At 33.7% G+C, this 24,985-nt stretch overlaps 2 protein-coding genes and 1 pseudogene across 4 annotated transcripts; 2 read left to right on the forward strand and 1 right to left on the reverse strand.

The window, feature by feature from the left end:
* The first annotated feature begins 9,751 nt into the window (after nucleotides 1-9,751).
* LOC141687081 (protein BASIC PENTACYSTEINE6-like) lies at nucleotides 9,752-10,658 on the forward strand (annotated as a pseudogene).
* A 1,169-nt stretch (nucleotides 10,659-11,827) lies between these two features.
* Nucleotides 11,828-17,827, forward strand: LOC141687168 (uncharacterized). Of its 2 annotated transcripts, none has more exons than XM_074492354.1 (4): nucleotides 11,828-12,140; nucleotides 14,653-14,868; nucleotides 14,995-15,080; nucleotides 15,191-17,827. In XM_074492354.1, exons 2-4 carry the CDS (start codon nucleotides 14,773-14,775, stop codon nucleotides 17,139-17,141), a joined length of 2,133 nt encoding a protein of 710 aa, XP_074348455.1. In that variant the 5' UTR covers nucleotides 11,828-12,140; nucleotides 14,653-14,772; the 3' UTR covers nucleotides 17,142-17,827. The 2 variants fall into 2 exon arrangements, with proteins under 2 accessions (XP_074348455.1, XP_074348456.1); XM_074492355.1 differs by lacking the exon at nucleotides 11,828-12,140 and adding an exon at nucleotides 13,554-13,796.
* Nucleotides 17,828-18,179: 352 nt separating this feature from the next.
* On the reverse strand, nucleotides 18,180-24,333 carry LOC141684689 (peptide methionine sulfoxide reductase A5). Of its 2 annotated transcripts, none has more exons than XM_074489769.1 (4): nucleotides 23,899-24,330; nucleotides 20,274-20,386; nucleotides 20,050-20,194; nucleotides 18,180-18,727 (listed from the first exon to the last, which is right to left on the reverse strand). In XM_074489769.1, the coding sequence occupies exons 1-4, from the start codon at nucleotides 24,196-24,198 to the stop codon at nucleotides 18,530-18,532; spliced, it is 756 nt and encodes a 251-aa protein (XP_074345870.1). In that variant the 5' UTR covers nucleotides 24,199-24,330; the 3' UTR covers nucleotides 18,180-18,529. The 2 variants fall into 2 exon arrangements, with proteins under 2 accessions (XP_074345870.1, XP_074345871.1); XM_074489770.1 differs by lacking the exon at nucleotides 18,180-18,727 and adding an exon at nucleotides 18,734-19,928 and having other exon boundaries at nucleotides 23,899-24,333.
* Between the last annotated feature and the right edge of the window lie 652 nt (nucleotides 24,334-24,985).

The raw sequence follows: 24,985 nt of genomic DNA on the forward strand, positions 1-24,985 counted from the left end.
AATTAGTGTCTATATCATTATTTGGATAGAAATAATGTAATTTAATCAAAATCATGCTAAACACTCAAATTTATTTGTTCGATTTGTAAGGAATATTAAAATTTTATTTTTATTTGATATTTTTTATTTACATTTTTAAAGAAATAAGGAAAACTCATGCAATAATTTAGGAAACGTGAAATCGAGTTTGAAAATTAAGTTGTTTGCGATCAATGGTTCGTGAGCTGTTTGTGAACATGTTCGTGAATCTTTTACTCAATGAGTCATTACATGAACAAAAAATTTGACTCGATAAATGTTCGAGCTCGAATTCTAGTTCGATGTATTTTTAACGAGTCGATACATAAAGACTTAAGAGTTCGGCTCATTTACGGCCCTACAGTAGATACACAAATATATAAAACTATTTTTCGAATTAATTGGTTCCTCTTTTCTTGGCCAGTGCTGGGTACCCCAATATTTTCACCAAAAAATTTACAAAATGACGTGAATGACACATTGCTGATTTTAATTTGTGGGCGCATATAAATGCACGCGAGGTTTTATATTATTATTAGGAAGGTTACCAAATATTCATATGACACAACAGATTTGGAAAAAATTTTGGTGTAAAAATTTGGAGTCTTTAGCATTTCTTTTTTTTTCTTAGTTGATTTTTTGATAATAATGACAAATGTAAAATGACGTGGCGTATGTTATCAAGACCAGAAAGCTAAAACCGAAACCCGGCAAGGAAATAGCATAATTAGAAGCAACAAGCCTGCAAAACTAATTTAAAAACGACTTCTGATTGTCCAACCACAACACTTAAATGACACCGTTCAGGCCTAAAACTTGGTCGTCTCTTCCCAATGCCTGTCCTAATTCTAATTTGCCAACAAGAAATATTTGTTATGAAGAAGAAGCATTAAACATTTTTCCAATGCAACATAAATAAATTAAAAAATTTATTTCTTCAACCGATCGCCCTTAACTTCTGGTAAATCTTGAGCTTTGTATCTATATTTCATCTTTATACATTTTTTATTTGTTTATTTCCTGTTAATTTAAATGATAATTAGCTTACTATTTATTTACTTGGACCTGTTGTTAATTTAATTCTATGATTTTTTTTATATTTATGATCTATATTTGCTCATTTGCATAATTGTATTAGTTTATGATTGTTTCTTTAGCTCTGATCTGAATAGATTTATTACTATGAAAATTCAATTTAACTCACCTTTTTTACTAATTTAGGTTTGAATTTTGGTTTTGTAGCATTAAGAAATTTAGTCCACTCCAAATTTGTGACAAATTTATGTTTTTAGTTCGGTGGACCGGAGGTGGAATTAGGATCTAAGAAGCTCAATTGTAGTTTGAACTGATAATATAATTGTATTTGTTTTATTTTTATGATTTGGAGCCTTTGCCGAGTTTTCCCCTTTCTTGGCTTTGTGGAAGCTTTGATGCTTGTGAGTGTAGATTCTCTTATTAAGTATAGTGACCGGAAGTGATTTATCTATGTTGACTAGATTTGACTATTTTTAAGCTTATTCTTGTTTGTACCTTAATTTTTTGCCTGTGAGATTGGATTAGACAAAAGGATGCTACCTAAGCACCGGTACCAATGCTTATTAATTTTAATCGACCTACATTTTAGATAGTGATTCTCGCCAACTGTTGTGATACTGCAGCATAGATCAGAGTGTGGGTTTGGTTAGTGGCTTAGTGCTTTACAAATGGAATCACATCACAATTCACAGGATGATCAATTGTACTATCTTTTACAGATGTAATATAAATATTGGTTATAGTTTGTTTGACTTCCATGAGTATGTTTAAGGCCAATTTAAAAAAAACACACCAATGCATTTGATGCTTACCAGTTAAAGTTTTTAACTGGCCTTCATTTATTTGAAGACCGCCTGCTTGTGTAGAGACCCACCCCTCTTATCAGAAAGCACTCTGCCGGAGCGCCCGTTTGAATCAGTACGTAAGAGTTTGAACATGCGAGTGACTTTACTTTAGGGTTCCAAATCCAAAGGCTAAAAGCCGGAGTAAAAAGTTAGTTCATTTAACTCAGGACTTTGGGACTAGACTTTGCATAACTTGAAGTCAAATTTTATTGTTAACAGATTTCCCAGCGTAATTTTCAACACGTGGAATTGTTTAGTATCTCTTGTAGTCCAAAATATGTTAACTTGTGTTGTTCTCCTGACTGTTAATATATATTGACATTACTTAAATAAAAGGCCCATATGATAATCTCACCTTTAATTCTATATGTAATTGGCATCAAACTTGTGACATATTGGAGGAAAACTCGAAATTATCGTGATTTTTATCCAAGGATCACTTGAAAAAAAAATTAAATTAGGTTATGAAATAGCGAAACCGAATTATGCAATTAGATCAATACTTCCAATTGACTGAGTCCGAGTAAAGAATCCATGGATAGAAATAGAAAAGTAGATTTCTAATCCTAACTAAATCTTCTAATTTTTTTAGAGAAATTACCAAAAATACAACCTTTTTAAGTTTGTTTGCGATTTTACTATCTTTTATTTTTTTTGCAAAAACACGATTTGCAACCAAACAACCACATCTGCAACTTCTTTTACGTTTTCTAAAAATTGACTGAATTTTATTTTGGTTGCATCTGGTTGCAAAATCGTATTTTTGCAAAAAACTTCAAAAAACGTATTTTTCAATTTTTTTTATTTATGGAAAATAAATTGAAGCAAAATAGTATAGCATTAAAGGATGACTTTAGTTAACTAGAGTTATCGACATGTTATTTTAGCTTGGTGGAAACAAAACTTTTTTCGGTAGGATCCTTTTAAATAGAAAGTCCTCCACTACCTTGTAATACCTGCAACACACTTGCACATTCCAACTGTGCTATCCTAGAACATTTACCTGATTCTGCATTCTAATGCTTATGAAGCCTGCTAAGTTCTCCTTATGGTTCTTTGCTTAGCCTTTTCCATCTTAAAACCATGGTCAATTGAATTAGTATTAAGATACATTCTCTCTTGGAAAATTTCTTATGTTTAAGCCTTTATGTTAAGTCAACTACAACAATAAAAAAAAAAGATAAACTTCTACCTGCTTTATTTATTCTTTCATTTGGGGACCTAATAACAACTATGTTTCTTATATTTATGATGGTCCCATTTGCAACGATACTGCACTGAATTTGAACAATGATAAAGTATGTGTCTGTTTGAGCTTTCCAGCCAAAAAGCTAAGATTTAGGTAAAACTCGTCTAATGCACAAAAGTTAAAGGGTTTAAGCAAATTCTTAGATGCTAGCTTTTGATTCTCAGTCATCTGTACATAAATAATATATTGTTACATAACTGAAAAATCATATAAACTATAAATTTAAAATTGGTATAAAATTTTCTTTTCATTTTCTTAGTGTTCAGAACAGAATCAATTATTTTATAGCTTGGAAAAAAAACTGTAATCGTTTAGTTAAATACCATCCAATTTATAAATTGAAAACAGAGATAAGCTTTTCATCATTGATTGTTCTCGCATGACCTCTTCCATTTTTGAATATATATACATATATATTATATGTATATCATATGTTTTCAATCAATACTTCATTTACTAAATCAATGTTGGTTAATGTTGCTTTATTTATCGAACCAATATTGTTTGAGATATTACATTTGTTAGGAGTTAACAATTGTATGATATATGAAATTGAATGCTGATGTCTTTTTGATAGATAATTGGTATTTAATTCATTGATATCTTATTTTAATATTTAAAATAGGATGCAACATAATTATTGGTATCTAAAGTACTTAACAAGTATCAGTCAATGATATATTGTTGATATTTTGTTGCAGATAATTGTGAGATTTTGAGTTCTAGTGAATTTATACGAGTTTCTATATCTGAAAGATTCACTATATTTGAAATCAGCAGTATAGTCATTCTTATTAAGATTATTTATCAATAAACAATTTTGTTGATTATAATCTTATAAAGATAGATTATAGAGCTTTTGCTATGAATGAGAATTGCTTAGACTTTACCCTAAGTGATCAATGCTTTTACAAAAACTCATTCATGTTGAAAGATAAAATTTTTCTTTCTTTTCTTAATACTGCTAGGTCATCAGTCTGTGTCTTATCAAATCATTTATCTTTTTAGGCATAAAAACAGACTTGTGCACTCGAACAATTTTAGGAGAAAATCAAACTTCTTTCTACATTGGTGATTTCTTATTTCATTAAAATCTTTTTGAAATCACTATTGTACATCATTTCTCTCAAAAGATTAAATGCATAATTTTCATTCTTTATAGATCTTAAGTGCATTTTATCTCTATATTGCCATATGCTCCGTGATACAGGTTCAGCCTCCAGTAGCATTCTTTCATTTGATAGTCATGAGGTTGAAAACCCAAAACTTCTATCTCAGACTATAAAGACAAACACAGAAACAGAACCAACCAACACTCTCTTACCACTAAAATGTAGTATGAATGAGCGTGAGGGAGAAAATGCCTTAGTGCACCACATAAGGAAGGTCTTGAAGTCAACCCAACAGCTCTGTCTCCTACAAAGTTGAAATATATCAAAACTGAGACAACTGCTAGCTCCCATACATCTTCTCAAAAAGATGTAATGGCTGAAAAGGCACAAAACAGTTACTAGATTCATCCCCTCAACAGTGTGCATCTATTGAAATTCGCCTGTCGGCCAGGGTATCTGATGTAGTGTCACCACCTTAAACATAAACAATTCTTGATGCACAAGGAAATGTTACACACACAAAGGATGAGTTGACGGAAACAAGAGTTTCGACCATTTTACGGTCAGATTCGATTGTTCAAGGTTCTTTAATGGATCAATTGCCTTTACAGGTTTTAGGAGAGGATACTGATCCAATAGCCATATGTCAGTGGTCAATGTCTACCTCCCCAGGACTAATAAACCTGGATGAATCTGCGGATAGTGGATCTGACATAGGTGCAGATCGGAAACTTGCTGACAATGATTCAGATATTACCTGATGAGTCACAAGGAAATATCTTCACAGACATTAGAAGAGAACTTTGATCTTTATTCTAAATTCTTTGGATCATTGTTTACCTTCCCAGAGTTCAAACCTAGAACCCTAAAAGGGAAACTAGCAACTTGTAGATTATGACTCAGATTCATCTGATGAGTCTAACAAGGATGGGGATTTGCGAACTCCCATTGCACCACCTGTGACCTCCTTAAGGATGGCTAATGTGATTTTCCTTGCAGGTACAGTTGGATTTTGGAGCTATGAGAGGAGTGATACACTTGTGAGAATGAGTGTAAACACGAGTGGAGAGAAGAGTGAAATACTTGTGAGGTACACGAAACAGAATCACACACTCACAGTGAGGAAGAAAGACAGAAACACCATATCCCATTCCCTATCCCTAAACATGGTTCTTGATACTTCAGGTCTCGAATCTGTTTATGATTGGAACCTAACTCTTAGGGACCTAACATTTACAGATTGGATTAGAATACTTCGGGACCTTTGGGAGCTAACAATTGGTGATCACACAGTTGGGAGGTATAAGGAGTTGGGAAGATTGGTGAACATGATGATCAACAGTGAAGTCATTCTTGCAGCATTTAAAGGGACATGGTTGATCAGACTATGACTTGCTATTTCTTTTCCAACCAAGTAACATATGATAACTCCTTCAGATAACATCATACATTCCTTCTCTTGGGGGAGATAAAAGTTTATATAATAGTTTGGAGGATTCCTCAACTAAGTGGGAGAAATAGCAGGCACGAGGAAAAAGGTAAAGCACATGTACACTACACCACACCATTGTTGTTTGTAACTACGGATCCTATTGTACGGGAGAGGTGGTAAACACAAGGTGATTTCCTAGTAATCAGAAGAAGTGAATTGGTTCATCACTATTCTTCATAAGGGGAGAAGCTATTTTCCAAAAGGGGAATACCATTAGTTCTTATCTGCGGATCCTATTGTACGGGAGATGTGGTAGATAAAGGTGATCTCCTTTAAGCAGTTAATTCTCATAGGGGGAGAAGCAAGAGAGATATGCGCTTCTCAACATGAAATGCAGTTGTACAAAAGAAGCTGCTGATGATTACTTCAAGACTGAGAAGTATTATCTGGCGGAGATTTGAAGAACCAAGGAAATGAAGATGAAACTACTTGAAGATCAGTTCAGTGCTAGAGGAAAAAAGCATCTTTCATTTCAGTTACTCAAGAAATCTGAAAATGCAGTATTTGATCCAGAAAACCAGTAGCTATATTTACAAGTCCCGGTACTTTACTTTTTCTAGTTGTTAGTTGAGTTATCCTCTCTATTTAATTTGTTTGTTAGGTTTAACAATCAAATAGGGGGTATTGTTGGTGAGACTGCATAGCTATATGTATAGTTACGTGATAACTCAACACGATAACAACACTAGAACATGACAGGTTAATAATACTACGTCTACACAAGAAATCAGGAAGAATGAAGACAAGGCAAATACAAAGAATCAGAAGATTAGAAGAAAGCCTGAAGTCTGTCTACAAGTCACTGAAAGAAGTTCATTAATATGATCATGCCTCAGTGAAGAACAAAGGTTAAAGACTTTCAGGGTTTCAGAAATGTTGAAGATTCAGTATACAAGTGCTACCGGAAGATTTCAGTGTATCGGCATTGATTGAAGATAGACAGTGTTCGAATCATAGGAATATGAAGAATTGAAGACATGGTATAGATAAATGTTAATGAAGACGTTGTCTAGAGTACCAGAAAGGATTTCAGTAAAAGTACAATTGTTTATTGCCAGTCAGTGTTCGAAGCAATAAAGTTGAGGCAAGCTTAACAATTTAATCAAGGCCATAATACGAAGACCTGAATCGGGGTTAGTCGTATGTGAACCAGACCAGTTGCACTAGGCGTCAACAACTCGTGAAAGGAATCTGAGTATTATTTATAGAAGAATTGTTAAGTTGAGGAACGTACTTGAATTAAATATTTATCTAGTTAAAGTACGAGAAAAGGTGCGCGGGGTATACAGCTAAACATCTCAGGGGACTGGCGAAGCTTAAAGTTTAATTGGTAAATTAAATGAATTTATTTAGTGAACTTTAATATAATTTATTTAATAAACTTAAAATGACTTATCTTATAAACTTTAAATAAGTTTATTTTATAAATCTAAATTAGTTTATTTATATAAGTTATATTTAAGTTTATTTTATAAATTAATTTAATTACAATTGAAACTTAAAAATAGAAAGAAAAGGAAAAAGAAAAAGGAAAAAGAAAAATAAACAAAACAAAAAGAAAACAAACAAAAAGAAAATAAAAAAAAAAGAAACAAAAGAAAAAGAAAAAAGAAAAAGCAAAAAGAAAAAGAAAGAAAATAAACAAATAACAAAACCTGTACATGTAGTTCGTTTGTTTAGTTTTAGTTTTTAAAAAGGAAGTACATAGTCAGGTAGTAGTAAAACACTGTCGCCACATAAGAAGTTCTTGTGTTGTTTTGGCTAAGTACATTTGTGGTATTAGAATACTAGTTGTCGCCACAGGCAAATTACTCCTTCCTCCTGCACTCTCCCCTTGTCACCACACAAATCAACTAGCCCCCTCATGTACTCCTGTCGCCACAGAAAAGTTTTTGTTGGTCGCCACAGAGCACTCCTCTCTCCTCAACCACACATTTTATTGGATAAAGTCTACACTTTGCAGCAGAAGAAAACAGCCATTCACTTTTTGGAGTATTTTCTGTTCATCTTCTCTCCCAAATGAGAAGTGAAAATGGCAGCATTGATTTACGGAGAAGCTCAAGCTTTTTGTTTATCCGTTTAACTTCTCACCGGAGTAACGTTATAATGTCCGATTTAATTCTTGTATATTCCCAGGGGCATTATAATCGTTACCCGGTAATGAAATCCTAGTACAAACAAAAGCTAGATCATTGATAGGATTTGATTTGTAAATCTTTGTAGAAGCTAGGAACTTTGTTATTCTTAGATTGTAACCGGTTAATTTATTTACCAGAGTGTAGCAACACCCCTCGAGGATTTATATACGAATATATATTTCTCCGAATATCTTGTGTTCCTCATTTTATTGTTCCAAACACTATTTCTCTTAAGAACTCGAAACCACTAACCGAACACTAAATATTTTATCTGCTAAAGATTCGAAAGAATTTTTAATTTAGTGATTATCGTATTCAACCCCCCCTTCTACGATAATTCGGGACCTAACAGTTGTTAAATGCTAATTTTATTCAGTTTGGTTCATAGTGATTAGTTTCAGTTAATAGGGAATTCACTTACATATCTTTTCATTCTTTCTTATTGTTTATAGTTAGCGAAAGTGATAGTCATAGCTTCAAGAGGGACCATTTCAAGGATCTTTACATCTCCAGAGGATGGTATGGTGTTTAACATTTTAAAGCAATTTAGTCTATTTTCTTTTTATGATAAGATTGTATTTTAAGCTTGTTTTCCTTATTCTTCTATTTTTAAATTTTTTATCAATTTTAAGTTTATAACCAAAAAAGTGAATAACTCATGATGACTCGTGAATTTTCCTTCTGTTAGATTATTTCAAAATTAAGTGGTTGACCTCATATCTATAAAGCTTTTATACCTTTAAAGACATATTTTAAAACTAGGTACTGTTCGGCCGGTAGCGCATAACCAGTTCAACTGCTAACTGGTACCTAGGCCTCCAGTTTTATCACAGGGTCTCGTTCAGGCGTTGGACCGGGATGACCAAGGAAAAACAAACCAAATATGTGGCTTTGTGTACCCCTCTAATATATAGACTTATACATATACCAAAAATGAAAGAATATGGAGTAACACAAGTGGTTTATTAATCATTTAATTACTGATGATTAGATGATTGTTAAAACATATTAAATAATTTAACTATATACTATTTTTTAAAACTCATTAGTTCAAACAATATTAGTTTATTTATAATAGGAACAATAATCATGTAATGTAATATATCTATGTAGAATACAGAAATAAGAATATATCTTAATGTCAAAAGATACACCATCATGGAAATGGCGTTGCCAGGTTTATAGCTTAGCAGGTTTCAAAAACTATGTTCATTCCCTTAATTTTTTCCTGACGGTCATCACCCATGCCTCTTCTGAGGCTTGAGCCCTCAGAAATTTACCAAAAAAAAACTTTGTTTCAAAGTAATGATGACAGTACTAAGAATTAATTGATGAACTTTTGTAATATAGGTGACCAAAAAAGTATCAGGTTACAAATTTTATTACTAATTGTAATGCAAAATATCATCCTGATTTTTTCAGCAATGATAGTTGGTTTCTTAGGGTATGTAGAATAGGGTTTTGGGGATAGGATAAAGAATCCAAGAATTTATGGGGGAAAAAGAGTAGGGTAATATATGAAGTCAGATTCTTTAGAATTCCATTGGAGAAATAAGCACTTGTTTTGGTAATGTTAGCTTAGCCATACAGGTTTGCTTTTGAATGAGTGATGCCTTCACTCAAAAGAAAATTGTACGTGTTCTTAAGGGTTATCAATCTTCATGAAAGTGGTTTTGCACAGGGCTGACGACTGTTGTGTTATTAAAATTTTCTTGCAAGTCTGCCACACTTGGGTTACCTAGGAACTTTAAATATCCTTAAACTTGAAAAGGCTGTAATAAAGCATAAGTACCTTCCCCTGAAATCAATTTTGATCCACGAAGTTAATGTAACTTATTTGTGCATTTTTAAAGGAACACTATCAATTAATAATAAAGACTTTCATGGCCATCATGGCTGAGAGGGATGCTGCCATTCGAGAGCGGAACATGGCTCTGGAAGAGAGGAAAATGGCCTTTGTTGAGCGAGACATGGCAATGTTGCAGCGAGATGCCGCACTTCAAGAGCGTGACACTGCTATGCGAGAACGAGATGATTCTATGGTTGCACTACGCTACAAAGGGGGGAGTTCAGTGAATGAGAATAATACGAGTTCTGACATCCCCGATAATGGGGTTTGGTGTGGGACAAAAAATATTCAATAGGACGAGCAAATGCATAATATGTATAATATATCTATAGAAAAATATAGTCAAAGAGAAATCATGACAAATTCCTATCAGATTAATGAAGTTCCTTCTGAAATAGTTAAACCAAGAAAGGTCAAGCAAACAGAAGAAAATAAAGAACTTCCTGGAAAACCAGTGAAGTCGCGGAGGGTTAGTAGAAAAGGAGCTGAAAATCTGAAAAAAGAGGGATTCACATCTGTGTCAAATATTTGCAAAATTGAGCAGGATTTGGGTGCAGATGAAAACCCAGATAGACAGATTGCTGGTTCGAAAGATAATTTGGAACTAAATCAGGTAAATTTTGACGATTCTGCCATGCCGATTCCTGTCTGCTCATGCACAGGAGTGCCCCAACCGTGCTATAAGTGGGGGAATGGTGGTTGGCAGTCTGCCTGTTGCACAACCACAATGTCCATGTATCCTTTACCTCAGGTATCAAACAAGCGATATTCTCGTGTTGGGGGGGAGAAAGATGACCGGAGGTGCTTTTAGCAAATTGCTTAATCGACTGCATGATGAAGGTTATGACCTCTCCAGTCCACTTGATTTAAAGGACAACTGGGCAAAACATGGCACCAATCGCTACAACACCGTAAAATAGCTTGCAACTTCTTAGCAAAGATTGGAGACTAAACTATGGTACTGTTTATTCTGGAGTGGAGGATTGGTAGTTCTGTGTGTGTGGATATCAGCACATTTAGAGACCAGATGGTTTTCAGCTTAAATAGTATTTTCCTCCCTACATGCATATCATGCAATTGTTTTTCCTTAATTTGGATATGTATTTTTTTCTTAGGAATTTGATTGAGCAGAATGTTGAATTTTGGTGACAGCCAATAAAAAAAGATGATGTTGTAACAACCATTGAACGATTGTAATGCAATGGGAACAAAAAAAATGATATGATCTTGTGTCGTTTTATATTTTCATTTCCTTATTGCAGTAGCTCTAAATTATACTGTTGACACCAATCTGATCTCACTAGCTCAAGCCAGCTACCGTAATTTGAACTCGAGAAAATGTTAACTATATAACTTCAAGTCGCTGCTTGTATAGTTTCTTTTTTATTTTTGACAATATTTATGTTTATGCTTAGTATAAACATAAATCGGGGGTGTGTTGTAGTCGAAATGGTCATTTAAGATGTTGGATTCAAAGGTCTAAAAAGTAGTATGTTTTGCAAATAATATATTAATTAGTTTTAAGATACGTGAAACCTGATTCATTGCATGAATTCATATTCATACGATCTCTCTGTCTCAATTTTACTATCCATAATTATCATTTTCTCTCATTTCGAAATAATTGTCCATATTCTATAATTGTGGTAAATAATGATATATGAAAGGAAAGAAATAAGGTGAATAATATCAGTTTAATTTTATGATTATTATTATTTTTTTTAACGTGATTGAATAAAAGGTAAATTTTGATTAAAAATAGGACGGAGAAAGTGTTTAAACATGTGATGTGAGTAATACTTGTATTCAGATAGATTTATGGGTTTGTCTAGTATGTGTACACTAAATTTTATGCACTTGATGTGACTCATTGTAATTTGTGGGGAATTTTGTGTATAGAGGAGGGTCCATCATTATTAATGAAAATGAGCCTATCAAATTTTGCCATTAATGTATGTATACCCTTGGGCACACACGATAAAATCCATAAATTTATAAAGTTAATAAAATTTTTAGCTTTTCGTAAAAAAAGGGGCACGAAAATGGTAATACTATGATTACCAATGTTATAAATGAAGCGTCACAGGCTATAGAAGGTTATCTGCATATGCAAAACCGACTTTATCGCGCCAGCGAGTGGTGAATGAAACAGTACTACTACTCACCCACCACACACGGCGGAGCAAACACAATCGCCAGAAATCGAATTATACAATTTTCTATTTATTATTTTGCAGAAACTTCCAAACAACTTTTTATTCAATCACTTGTTTTTATTTATACACACATCCATTTATTTACAAGCAGCACCTAGGGTTTTACACTCTAATTCGGGCGTGCACTGAAATTATTCGATTCGAAGAAGATAAACAGAGCTTTCAAGAAGTGCTGAATCTACTCAGGTATAATTCAAATCACAAATGCATTTTTAAGTGAATTTTAATTTTGATTAGTTGTTTTTGTATGTACTGACTTTTATTGGTATGTGTTTTTGTTCTACTTTGTTGAAGATGTTATGTACTTGTAAATGGTTTTATGAGCTTCAACTTGAGTAATTGAAGAGAAATAATCAACTAAGCCTTTTCATATAAATGGTGATCAAATGTTTTTTTTTGTGCATGTACAATGAAGTTATAAATGCCAAAAACATATAAATAAAATCTTACCGCCGATTATAAGTCGTAGAAATACACATTTTAGAGATGCATATAATGCATGTGTGGGAAATGCCTATTTTTTTACTTGTTTCGAGGTAAGCATTTCTGATACGCCAACTCCATGCAGTGTTTTGGACCCTTCCCCTCAGTCAGGGCGGATCCAGAAATTAAATTCCGGGGGACATCGACTAAATTTTGTGAATACACCCTTATATTTTTTAATTGTCGGGGGGCATTTTCATATACTTTAGGAAATTTTAATGGTAAAAAAAATGTAAAATTTTTGTTTTAGGTGAGAACGTGTCCCCCATTGCCCCTTACTACATCCTACCCTGCCTCCAGTTGTGTCATTTTGATCAGCGCTTTTTAATAATATGGTATTTAGTGCTTTTTTTTTCTAATTTTCACCTTGAATGATTTTAATTTCAATTTGGGATATACATTTGTTTCTTATTTAGGGTTGTGATTTCTTATCTTTTTGTGTTAATAGCAAAAGGCTTCAATTCTGCAAACTTAAAGAAATATGGGTATATAGTATGTTACTCAAATGATACTGGAATACAATTACGAGCAACGGTATTTTGAAGCTTTACTAAACTTTGAATGTCTAAGTATTATCAAGTGTGTGAGAAATACATCTGAGGTAAGCCACTAACTATAAGATGCATATATTTAATCTGATCGTAAGTAAACCTTGTATAATATTAGCAAATGTCTTCCTTCGTCACTATATGTAGAAGCATGTACCTAAATCATCTTGCCATAGAAAACATTGAAGTAAAAATGATATCCTTGTGTTTCTCTTTCAACACCTATGTTCCCTCTAATTTGGCACTGTCAGATGGAACCCCAGATTGGATTCTGTAGAAGGCAAAGATAATTAATTATTTGGATGAAAACAAGGTAATTTTTATTGAATATTATACTTTTGTAATTTTTAGCTACAAAGAATTGAGAAAGCTTTCTTGCATTATATGCAACAGATATACACAATTTAGAATGATAAAATCTAATAATCAACAATAAACAATTTTTTGTATGATATTTAGCTTCATATACACCTCCCTTTTGTGATAATTAGTTTATATAATAGTGTTTTCTCTGGAATTAGTTACAGCCTTAAGAGCGTCCGGCTAATTTTCTTAACCTTACATATATTATGAAAATGAATATGTTCTTTTGTTGTGCTATGCATTACAATTCATGTTTGCAACTTTTGTATACTACGAGCTATAAACTGGGTCACTTTTAGCCTGGTGATTTGTAATGCGTTTTAAAAATCTGATAAGCTCATCTTTCATAACACATGATTTGCCTCCAGGACAGAATTTTTCCCCTTGTAAGAACGTATGGATGAACTCCACGAGAATTAAAGAAGAAGCTCCTTGGGTTTTGTTTGAGGTGGATATTGTACCTGTATAGCACCTGTTATTTTAAATCGTCCCAATTTTTTTTAAAGGGGGTGGGGGTACGGAAAATGTTAGAGTTTTGTTGTTTGGGAAAGTCAGATGGAGATGGAGATTAGGGTTCCTTTTTTTTATATATAAAGGAAAACTTTTCATTTTGCACAGATTTGTGTGTTTGTGCTAGCATCCATGAGCTCTTTGCATTTGAGCCGCTATTTATTACCCAATCAAACCTTGCACAAACTCTCTATTTTGACTCTCGAACCTTGCGTGTATTCAATGTTTTCTAACAAGTGCGCTTTTCACATCACTGAGATTGAATGGAAGGGCCAGGATTAAAATTGTCAATGATAGGTCAGAAAATTAAAGTAGGTGTTAGAATATAATATAAGTTCCGGTTGGGCCCTTCCTCTTACGCCTTAAGGTTTTAGATGAGTTGGTTACTTAACAATAGGTGTAACATATTGTTTGTATACAAGCGTTTTCTTACATAATTTAAACTGTGCCCTGTAGAAGTGGCGAATGGTCAAAGCTTTATGCTGTTGTCCTGATGGTGATCATTTTACTATATCCACATAAAAGATTTGTTAGGAAAGAGTAATGAATGCCAATCTTTGAATAGCATATGTGAATACTAACATTTTTGAAGATGTTGCATATGTTGATGTGGGTTGTGGGAACATGTCAGCTTCCGTCATGCTTGACCAATACTAAAATTATTAAATATTGTTTTATTACTCTGTGCTTTTGTGCTAGATGCTATTGTTTATGTAGGTCCTGCATATTCTGGGTTAAAGAAATTTAATTACATATTTCAAAAATGTATTGACAGTTACTTGTTTTTCATCCAGCTTTGAAACAGACAAGATGGTACTTATATAGGGTCTTCATAAAGTGGTCGTGATGCACAAGATAAATTCTCAGTGGAAGTTTTCCTTCAAATCAAAATAATTTGAACTTAGAAGTGCTCGATGCTTCCAAACATGTTGAAAGGAACACTTTGTGTAAACTCAAACTACGCGGGACCTTGTCATATTCCGCAAATGCAATGGAAATGTCCTCCCAAAGTATGAATAGAAATCTGATATTACAACTGATATCTAGCAGCTTTTGTAGAATCCGAGGTTATGTGTTTTTTGTTGAAAATCTCTTTGTTCCGGTGTTCGCTTATATTCTTGCATCTCAAATAACAGATTAATTTGGATTCTAATTGGCATGTGGCTGCTGGTGAAGAGAGCACAGAGGCTGTTTCTCAGAGACGCGATACAACTGATCCGAGGTAAGGTGTTCTTGTTTTCTTTAAACTGAAGGTTTCTCCTTCATACTATTGTACTGCTGTCTCTCAAAGTTTTGTACCTCTGCTTATATTCTATCCTGGATTCAATGTAGACCCTCTGCACCCTTTTATATGACTAGTGACAATGCTGACAACAAAACTCCAGTTATTCCTCTAAATCCCATAGAATTAGAGGAAGAAGGCAGCCTTCAGAAGAACAGCTTAGCATCATTCTTGTCTACTGATGGCCTAAAAGGAGAGAAGCAAAAAGAAGTTTTAACAGTCGGCACTCCTGAAAAAGAAACTATTATTTTAGCGGAATCTGTAAAGCATAGTGATGTTGAAAATCCTGATAATAGCAAGTCACCTGCTCCGGAAGGTGAAATGATGGCCGTTGCTATGGCTGGTGCAGCAGCTGCCATAACTGCTTATGCATTGCACCAAGATAAAAAAACTTCAATTGATATGGGTTTGCTAATGCAATTCCTCAGCAACCCAGACACAGTTCATAAATTAATCAGCGAGCAAAGTTTCCCAGGAATTGAGCCTGCCTCCATTCTGAATAAGCCAACTCTCTCTGTTCCCTTAGCCAGTTCAAAACCTGATCATTTAAGACTGAATACTATTATTAATTGTGTTCCGGTCAGTACTGGTGTGGTAATCTCGAAACCTGATGCTAGGACTTCTTCAGTGTCAATTCAAAACTCCAGATTGGAACAAGGTGCAATCGACATCGACTTGCTTACTCGCCTCCTTAGGAACCCAAAAGTTATTGAAGAGTTGATTAAGGAATATGACGCCTCTGACAGATCTGGTAGTCTGTCTGCATCGATGATGAAAACAGCAGTTGATCAACCATTCCCTGCCACAGCAATCACTTCTGAACCATTACTTTCCCGTGTAAATACAACTGGTAAAGACAGTTCACCTACCATTACTGGTGTGCCCTTCCTGGTGCCTCGTACAATATATTCATCAGTTTTTACTACAAGTACCAAAATGAGCTTAATTGATAAAGAATTACCATATCTGGAAACAACAATGGCCCCTATGTCACCTTTGCATTCCTTGCCTAGTGCCAATATGGAACCTAGTGTCAGGAAGATTGGGAGGCCAGAGGGAAGGGTCACTGATGGAATGAGAATGGAACCCAGGCCCGAGACAAGGCTAATACCACAGGTGCTTCCATTTTCTTTGCCGCAGCTTTCAGGGTTGCCAAGCGTGCAGCCAAATGTGTTGCGATCCTTTCTACAGATGAGTCCAGTGTCACCAGAATTTCACCCGCACCCTGCCTTTAGAGTAAGTGCTCCAGTACCTATGCTTGGGACAAATCTCATGTCATCATTAGGTTTAGTTCCTTTCCCAGGGACCGAGTTTACTATGTCAAAGGCCAACTTACAGTCTGCTGCTAATATGGGACCTCTTCCATCGGTCTTTAGTCACCCAAACCCTCTCATGCAAGCAGTTGCTCATCCAGAGAATCATGGAATTTGCATTAGTGACAAAACAGTACATGGAGGAGGCTTTGGATTGCCAACAGCAAATGTGCTGCGATCCTTTCAACAGTTCATACCAGTTTCACCAGAAATTTACCCGCGCCCTGTCCTGGGAGTAAGTGATCCAGTATGTATGCCTGTGACAAAACTCATGACATCATTAGGTCTAGATCCTTTTCCGAGGCCTGATTTGTTTACATTGCCGAAGGCAAACTCGCAACCTGGTGCCAGTACAGGACCTTTTCTGTTAGGCTTTAGTCACTCAAACCCTCTTATACGAGCAGTTGCTCATCCAGAAAATTGTGGAAATGTTTTTGGCGAAAAAACAAGACAACTCAGAGATATGCAAAGAACTATGGATAATGGTTTCTTGTCATTGCATGACCACACTCAACTAGCTGGGCAGGGATTGTCTCCGCCAAAGTCACAGAAGCCCTGCATTTATTTTAATACTCTGAAGGGCTATTGGAACGGCACCAATTGTCCATACATGCACATCAGATACGAACAATCGGCACCCCCTCGAGTGGAGGAACTACATGGTGCAAAAAGAATGAAGCTAGGCTGAGAAAATAATTGAAGATGTAAAAAAGAAAAGGTGGACACTTTAGGAATTTCGCTTGGGTAAAACGAAAGCTTTGCAAGATGTCCTGTTGTCTTGTTAGATTTGCTTTTCACTACACTTGATTACCAGAGATACATCTTCTTTAAAGGGTTTGGAACCTTAGAGACCACAGTTTTCGTATGTACAAATTTGAAATCTGAATATATGCCTGAGGGGGTCACTGGGCTGCAAAGCTTTCAGGCTTGAGTTGTGACACCCATATTGGTCTTTTTTTCAGGCTTGAGTTGTGACAATTGCAGGCATATTGGTCTTTTTGACTAATATGACTATAAATGTTGATGTGGGGGGAAGGGGTGGGGGATCCGGCACCTGAATCACATTGTTAATGTCTTTGGTGTTTTGAGTTTGGAGTCTTTTGGCGGATATGATTTATGAAGGGATGCAAGGTGGGCGATGTAAACGATGCTGCAGAATGTTGGCTGGCTACAAGTTGCTAGCTTATTTTCCCTGTATTATGCGTTCCTAGAAGCCGAAGCTTGATATCTCAGATGTTACAAAAACAATGTTATATAAAGCCGAAGCTTGATATCTCAGATATTACAAAAACAATGTTAAATAAAAAAAAGCTTTGTAAATGACCAATAAAACTTTGTAAATACTTATCTTAATATTGGTGACTTTTAAAACTGCAATTTTAAAATAGTACAAGCCATGTGCAATTTACTGATTTTTATTAATAAATAATATAGTATATTATTATTAACTATCAATTGTCCAGGTCTAGATGTATGTTGTAGTAGTGTCTGAAAATATTTGAATTATAATATGAATATTAAGAGAACAAAAATAAATAAATAAAATTATAACAAGGTTTTCTTGCCAGTTGGAAGAATAGTAGTTGATATTTTTAGAATGGGAAATCTTCTCTTTGCATGTAAACCATCCATGTACTAATACAATACAATCTGCTACCATCAGGATGCACCAACTATGTTTTGTTTGGTATTATTCACTTGGAGCTTCCAAAGATTGCAAATAGGATGCTATAAACTAAATTCACATAATTTAATCAACAATCCAACCGTACATATGTTTAATATAATAAAAAAAATTATATGATCAAGACTTTTTATCTTGCTTTTTCTTTCTAGCAATAGATCACAATACATCATTGATCTTCACTCCCCAGCCCCTATAACTAATTCTAAAGAACAAGTAATGGGAAGATAATACTACAAGGCGGATTCTCCTAGAGAACAAATGAGACCCTGCTGATATGAGTATATCGAGATCTACCCCAACAGAAAGCTGCTTGGAAAGCCTACAAATTACACTGAGACTCATGCTCTCCGCTTTCCAACGGTTCAGCAGTTCAATAAAGAACGGTTTCACTATAAGTCTTGAAGAATAGGCCAGCCTTTCCTCACAATATCGTTAATCTTTGCATCCAGTCTCTTTTGAGTTCTCCATGGACAAAGCTCTGCTGCATAGCCATTTAGTTTAGAGGCCAAGCTGGAACTTTGAAGCTCTTCTTCTGGCAAGTTTCCAATTAGCTGGAGAAGGAAGCGGTTCCTTTTCAACTCAAACTTCTAAACAAATCAAACATTGTATCTTTCATTAATTTTCCAGTCAACAGAAGTTAATTAGAATCTCTAAACATGCTCATTTTCCAACAAAAGGGGTAGGGCTTGTTTACTTCAATTGTTTTCCTGAAAATTTTTCTAAGAAAATTGAAAAAACTAAAAACATGTTCAAATGCAAAATTTTCAAAACAAAAAACTGGAAAAATAGAAAACACGGTTTTCCCGTGTTTTCTAAATTATAACTACAAATATGAAAGGTGCTGAAAACAACATTTTGATATTTTCTAAACCTAGAAAAGTGTAAAACACGGATGCTTCCATTTCGATCCCTACAAGACACAAATATTTTTATATTTTTAACTTTATATGGTTAATTAAAAAATTTTGTAGGTTTACTTTGAGAGTTAACTAAAAAAATAGCAGATTAAACAACCAATGGACTACTAGTACCTTATAAATTTTCAACACTATAATATCATATTTTTAAATTAAAAAGTATAATACATATTTGTAATAAAAAATTTCAAAATAGTTTAATTTAACTATTATTCTCTTAGTTTGGCTAAAATAATAATTATATAATTTTTTTTCTAATATTAATATTTACATTATAAGAGTGAACTTAATAAAATAATAACTAATAACTTATATGTTAGATGAATAAAGAAAAGACTCCCGACTAGAATTTAGTTATGAGTTACTCCGTAGAAAATTCTTCAAAAAGTTTGTGTATAATTATTAATTGGATTATTTTAAACATGTTATAGAAACATGTATATACAATGGAATTGTGAAACTTTAAAATTGTTTTACTAGCTACTCTTCTCTATATTTACTCAAATCATCTTGTCATTTATTTAATGTTTTTAAGAAAACAGAAAACTGGCCATATATTATTTGGGATTTGGAACACATTTTCTAAGTTTTCAATTGTTTTCTTAGATATGAAAACTTCAGAAAATTTTAGAAAAACAGAAAATAAAAAATGGAAAAATTTTCCACAAGTAAACAGCCCCGTAATTATAGCCAGAGAACAGAAAACCATGACAATGTGTTGAAGGAGTATCATGGTTTACATAATTATATTGTCTATATGCATGCAATTTTGTTGGTAAAAACTAAAAACAGAAGAAGAAACACTTAAGCTCAATTTTGCTGGCGATCGTCTTTTAGTTCTGATACTACTACTTTCACCCCCCCCTTTTTCCTGCCTCAATGTTAAACATAACACAGTAAGGTTGAGATCGACAAAGTGCAATATTGGAGAACGGGGAAAGTAGTGTTAGTTATGCATGATAGTAGTAAAGAATGAGTACAATACAACAAACCTGATGTTCAGACTCTGCAGGATAAAATAAGCCAAGTGGTTGAATTTGAGTGGTCACAATGCTGCTCTTTAATCTAGTTTGTTCTCGTTCTTTGCTTGAAGCAGCCAATCTAGACTCTTCAGTTCCATTAGTAAAGATGATAGACCTGCTTAGGTTACATGAGCTCACTGGTTGGTACTTTAAGTTAATTACAAAAGAGTTGCTTAAAGACCAATCATGGTTACCTGTATTGATTACCAACATCAGGACCTTGCCCAAATACTTGCCGAGAATCATGATTAGACCAGAAAACCTCCAATAGATCCCTGAAATTGATTACCCTAGCATCATATTCAATCTGCAGGCAGTTTGTAAAACTGTTAAAAACAAAACATTTCCTTATTAGTGACAATAAGGCAAATTCCCCAATTAACAAAGAGGCAACAAATTAATTAGTGAAACTAAAAAGACAAGAATGTAATGACCATCATCCATTTTACAGCCACTAATAAAAAGTGGTCATTGGCAAACAATAAATTGTTACAAGACATTTAACAAAAGACTAATTCAAACCAATTACACAAAGTTTGGGGCATATGCCTGTTTAAGTTTTTACTACTCCGTCTACATTATGCAGATATACTGCTAAGAGGGTCTCAGCAAACCCGGACTAAGGCAACAATCTTTAGAAATTACATAACCACTGCCACAGTTCTGATTCATGGTCATAAGTCGGATAAATTGAGCATCCTTTAAAATTACAATTCTATTATTAATGTTGGGGTACATAGAAAAATTGAAAGGTCGCAAACATGAAACAACACTAATACTGTATGACAGTGCAATTATAAAAGTGAACAAATATATACTATTGAATCTATATAAAATAGGCGAATGAGGGATCTTTGGGCATCTGTACTACCATCATGTGGACTGAGATTTGCTACTGATAGATGGGGATAGTTAGATCTACTTTTGACAGATGAAGCAGATTTTGTGCTAAGAAAGGTCTGGAGCTCAAACATTGGCAACAAGAAAAAACTTCATAATTATTAATACTGAGGAACGTACATGATAGGTCTGAGGTTCCAACTTGGCATTTGGCAACCACAAGATAATAGCATAATATAGTCAATAATATACAAATAACATATATTTCACCACTGCACATGTTTCAGCAAAATATTAAAAACTAAACTATATTAGAACACGTAAAAGCTTATATAGATAATGTACTGCAATTATTAAAGTATTCGTGCATTCACACCGGTTATTAACTTTTTTTATAATAAATGACTACGAAAAAATACTACAGAAGTGCTAGATCACATGGAGGAACCAAGGAAAACCATGTAAAGTGCTCATTGTCAGTCCTAGTTGACCTTTTTTAGATGAGTGAAATGATAGGACTACTAAATATAATTTGATGAGGTTGACCTGGATCAAAATGCAAAAGGTCTTTAAGACTAACGAAGACATCATGTCAGGACCTAAAATGATTTTCAGATGCAGTACAGAAAAAGATATAGTCAAGACAAAAATTGGAGAGGAAAAGAAATAAGAGAAAAATTAGGAAGCAGAAACATAGTAGAGGTATACACTCTACTGGTCTTGTAACTAACTCGGTAAATCTTAAAATCTACTCACCCAGAAGATGCTAATACTGCAACCGTTACCAAGTAAAAATAAAGAGCCTTTTTAACATTATCTTCCTTGAGAGTTTTAGTTTCTTAGTAGAATGTAGATGTAGTGTAGATTCGAGGAAATACATCCTTTGGAGGTTCTCATCCTTTTCTGTTGATTTATCTTTGCTGCATTTTTCAACTGAAGCAAATACAGATATGTGAACTTCCCATTTAAATTCACTGTCCTTTGCGTCCAGGTTCAGGAAGCTATATACATGCAGTACTTGATGCAATGTGTATATCAAATTGTAACAGATGACATGCTAGTTTAATTCTTGATGAAAAATTAGACTGCAATTTGCATACATCAACACTTTCCAAAAATTTATAGAACCAATATTTATATATTTTGGTACCGAGGTTGTTATGTCAGTGAGTCAAGGGTAGCAGGCAGGGTCTACAAAGCATTTATTCAGCTAGTTGTCAAATATTAAAAACGACTAAAATGTAAAATTGGATACTTATTAATCTGAGTGATGACAAAAACTACGAAGTAAAATGAAAAGTATTCAATTGCAAGATATGAAAAAAATTAATTACAGATATAAACATATTGAAAACAAAATAGAGCCCTTGAGAGATAATTTTTCCAAAAACAAATTTTAAATTAACATTCATATAAATAAGTGATTAAATAAACACACACACACACATAGGTGAGAGAGAGAGAGAGAGAGAGAGAGAGAGAGAGAGATATTTTGGGCTCTTTGGGGAACCAGTCTACTTGGAGGACTAAAAGACAGTTCTTGTCCTCTATAAATTGTCATCTTGACAAAAATGAACGTGGGTCCTTTAGAAAAACAAATCTTTAATGAAAAAATTTCATAACTCTAGCAAAAATTTAAACCCTTCCCCAGGTTCTCCAGTACAGATTAGTTGTCATCTGAACCTAAGCCTATATATAAAAATTACATAAAATAAAGTATATAATACTTTATTAAATATACATATACATATATATATATATATATATATTTGCCAGACAATCGACTTTCCTCTTAAATCAAAGTCCTTGCTTTTTTAGGACTTTCTGACTAGTCACCCAAGCTTATACATATAATTACGTATATTACACTGGTTGTAACTTGAGTAAAATAAAATAAAATAACTTACTAATATTCGAAGCAAAATGTTATCTAATTAGTTATATAATTTATGTGTGTGTGTATCAACTGGCCAGTCAATCGACTTGCCTCTTAAGTCCAAGTCATTGCAATTTCAGGAATTTCCAACTAGTTGTTATTTCATAGTTGAGAACTTAACACTATTGTGTGCTGTTACTCAAATCCTTCCTTACAACAAATGAAGAAGAATATTACACCAAGGACCTCTTGGTCAAGTGGGATCTCTATTGCCTCCTTTTATAGAAGGTCGACGTTCCAAGCCTTCTTGAGCACAGAATAGATACGTGATTAAATACTGGGGCATTTCAAAATTAAAAATTTATCTACTAAAACATGTTGGTAGCAGTAGTGTAATCAAATTTAGATGCAACTGGGTGTATACATAAGGAACCAACGAGGTATTGCCTTAAGTACATTGTGAAACGTAAGGTAAGCCAGTAGATCTATCCTATGGAAGAGCATGATTTCATATCTGCACGTATACATATATATACTACATACCTAAATTTGATAAAAACTAACAAACCCTTTCTATGCAGCCATAACATTTATAAAAGGCTTCAAAGTGGTACTCTAGAGCCTAAAATTATTCACGAGACCTCAAAAGTAGTAATGCCAAGATACTCAAGAGAGCAAACAAACAGCATATCTCATATTGTATTTAAAATTTATCCAACCTCAAATTACACAATAACCAATCACTTAGCCTATAATACAAAGACTCAATTACGCCCTGACACCTAAAACCTCCATCCAAAAAATTGCATATCACATTTCACAAGCCAAATACTTATCAGTCGGAATCATTTCCCCAAACACACATTGTCCCTACATACATTGATACACTAAACAAACATAATTCGTAACAAGCAAAGTCAATTAAATCAAACACATCACACACATTACTCATATCAATAATATCGTCACACAAGCTCGCGCTCAAGTGAGAACATTGTTATAGCAAAAACACATTACTATTTTCCGCAAACATACATTTTATTATTCTCACATGTTCTCACGCTAAAACTATTCTCCGCGGAACACGAATAATAACACGATACCTGAACACACTCAGCGTGATCACCGAGACTCCGATACTCGGGATTAATTTTAGATCCACCTGCATAACCAACTGAAGTCCGTACAACACCATTCACACAACCAAACACCGATTCGGATCTCCAGAAGCTTCCTAGACAAAACACTGCCGTTTTGAGCACCTGATTTGTCGGATCTTTTTGGATCCGATCCGGAATTGGAATTCTTATACCCGAAACTATATTAATTGATATTATGCTTAACAAGCATATGTAAAGTATGTGATTATAATATATACACATATTTCTGTCCGATTGCTTCATTGTGTTTGTGTGAAGCTCCGGCAGATATAAACGTATATATGTTTGTATGTATATTTTCCGGTCAAGTTTTGGATTTTATTCGACTCTACAAAAAGAGACGAAGATTTAGACACCATGTTAGATTTGTCACAGTGTAGCGTTTTTTTTTTAATTTTCATTGATTTATTTTAATTTTAAATGGTTAGATTTTTTATATCAAAATTGCAAAATTTAGATTTTAAGGAAAAAATATTGCAGCACATAAAATTTATGAAATGTTTTGCATCTCTAGGATATGTTATGTACTGATTGTATTATTATTTTTAGATAAATATAAACAAACTAAATCTTAGGGGAAAAAGGTATATTAAATCTCATAATTTTTATTGCATAAATGTTTTAGTTTAAAAACTGATGCAGAATATATTTATACCTAGTGGATCTTTAAAAAAAAATCAGGTGTTTCAATTGTTTTTATATTTTTGCTATTTTGTTGAGAGACACAAAAGATGAGAGGAGAATAAAACTTCAGAAAAAAAACTAATTAGTTCTTAAGAATTTTTAAGAGAAGATTATTGATGTAATTGTAAATATAGATTATTACTCTATATCATTGTATATGTACAATGGGCCTGTTTGGGGAAAAAAATAAGTGGCTTATTCACTTATAAGCTCGTAAGTACTTATCGACGAGTGTTTGTCGACTCAGCTTATAAGTTAAATTTACAACTTATAAGCTGATAAGTTGAATGTTAGCAGTGACGTACTTTTTCTCAACTTATTTTTATTTTTCGATTTTTTGTTAATT

The sequence above is a fragment of the Apium graveolens genome, chromosome 9, assembly GCF_009905375.1.
Source record: "Apium graveolens cultivar Ventura chromosome 9, ASM990537v1, whole genome shotgun sequence".
Classification (NCBI taxonomy): Eukaryota; Viridiplantae; Streptophyta; class Magnoliopsida; order Apiales; family Apiaceae; genus Apium; species Apium graveolens.

Coding starts and splice junctions, on each gene's coding strand:
- LOC141687168 (XM_074492354.1), top strand. CDS start 14,773: ATGCTTCCAAACATGTTGAAAGGAACACTTTGTGTAAACTCAAACTAC. Junction 14,869..14,994: donor AATGGAAATGTCCTCCCAAA/GTATGAATAGAA, acceptor CTCAAATAACAG/ATTAATTTGGATTCTAATTG. Junction 15,081..15,190: donor CGCGATACAACTGATCCGAG/GTAAGGTGTTCT, acceptor GATTCAATGTAG/ACCCTCTGCACCCTTTTATA.
- LOC141684689 (XM_074489769.1), bottom strand. CDS start 24,198: ATGAAGCAATCGGACAGAAATATGTGTATATATTATAATCACATACTT. Junction 20,387..23,898: donor ATCACGCTGAGTGTGTTCAG/GTATCGTGTTAT, acceptor AACTGCCTGCAG/ATTGAATATGATGCTAGGGT. Junction 18,728..20,049: donor CTGCAGAGTCTGAACATCAG/GTTTGTTGTATT, acceptor TGATTTGTTTAG/AAGTTTGAGTTGAAAAGGAA.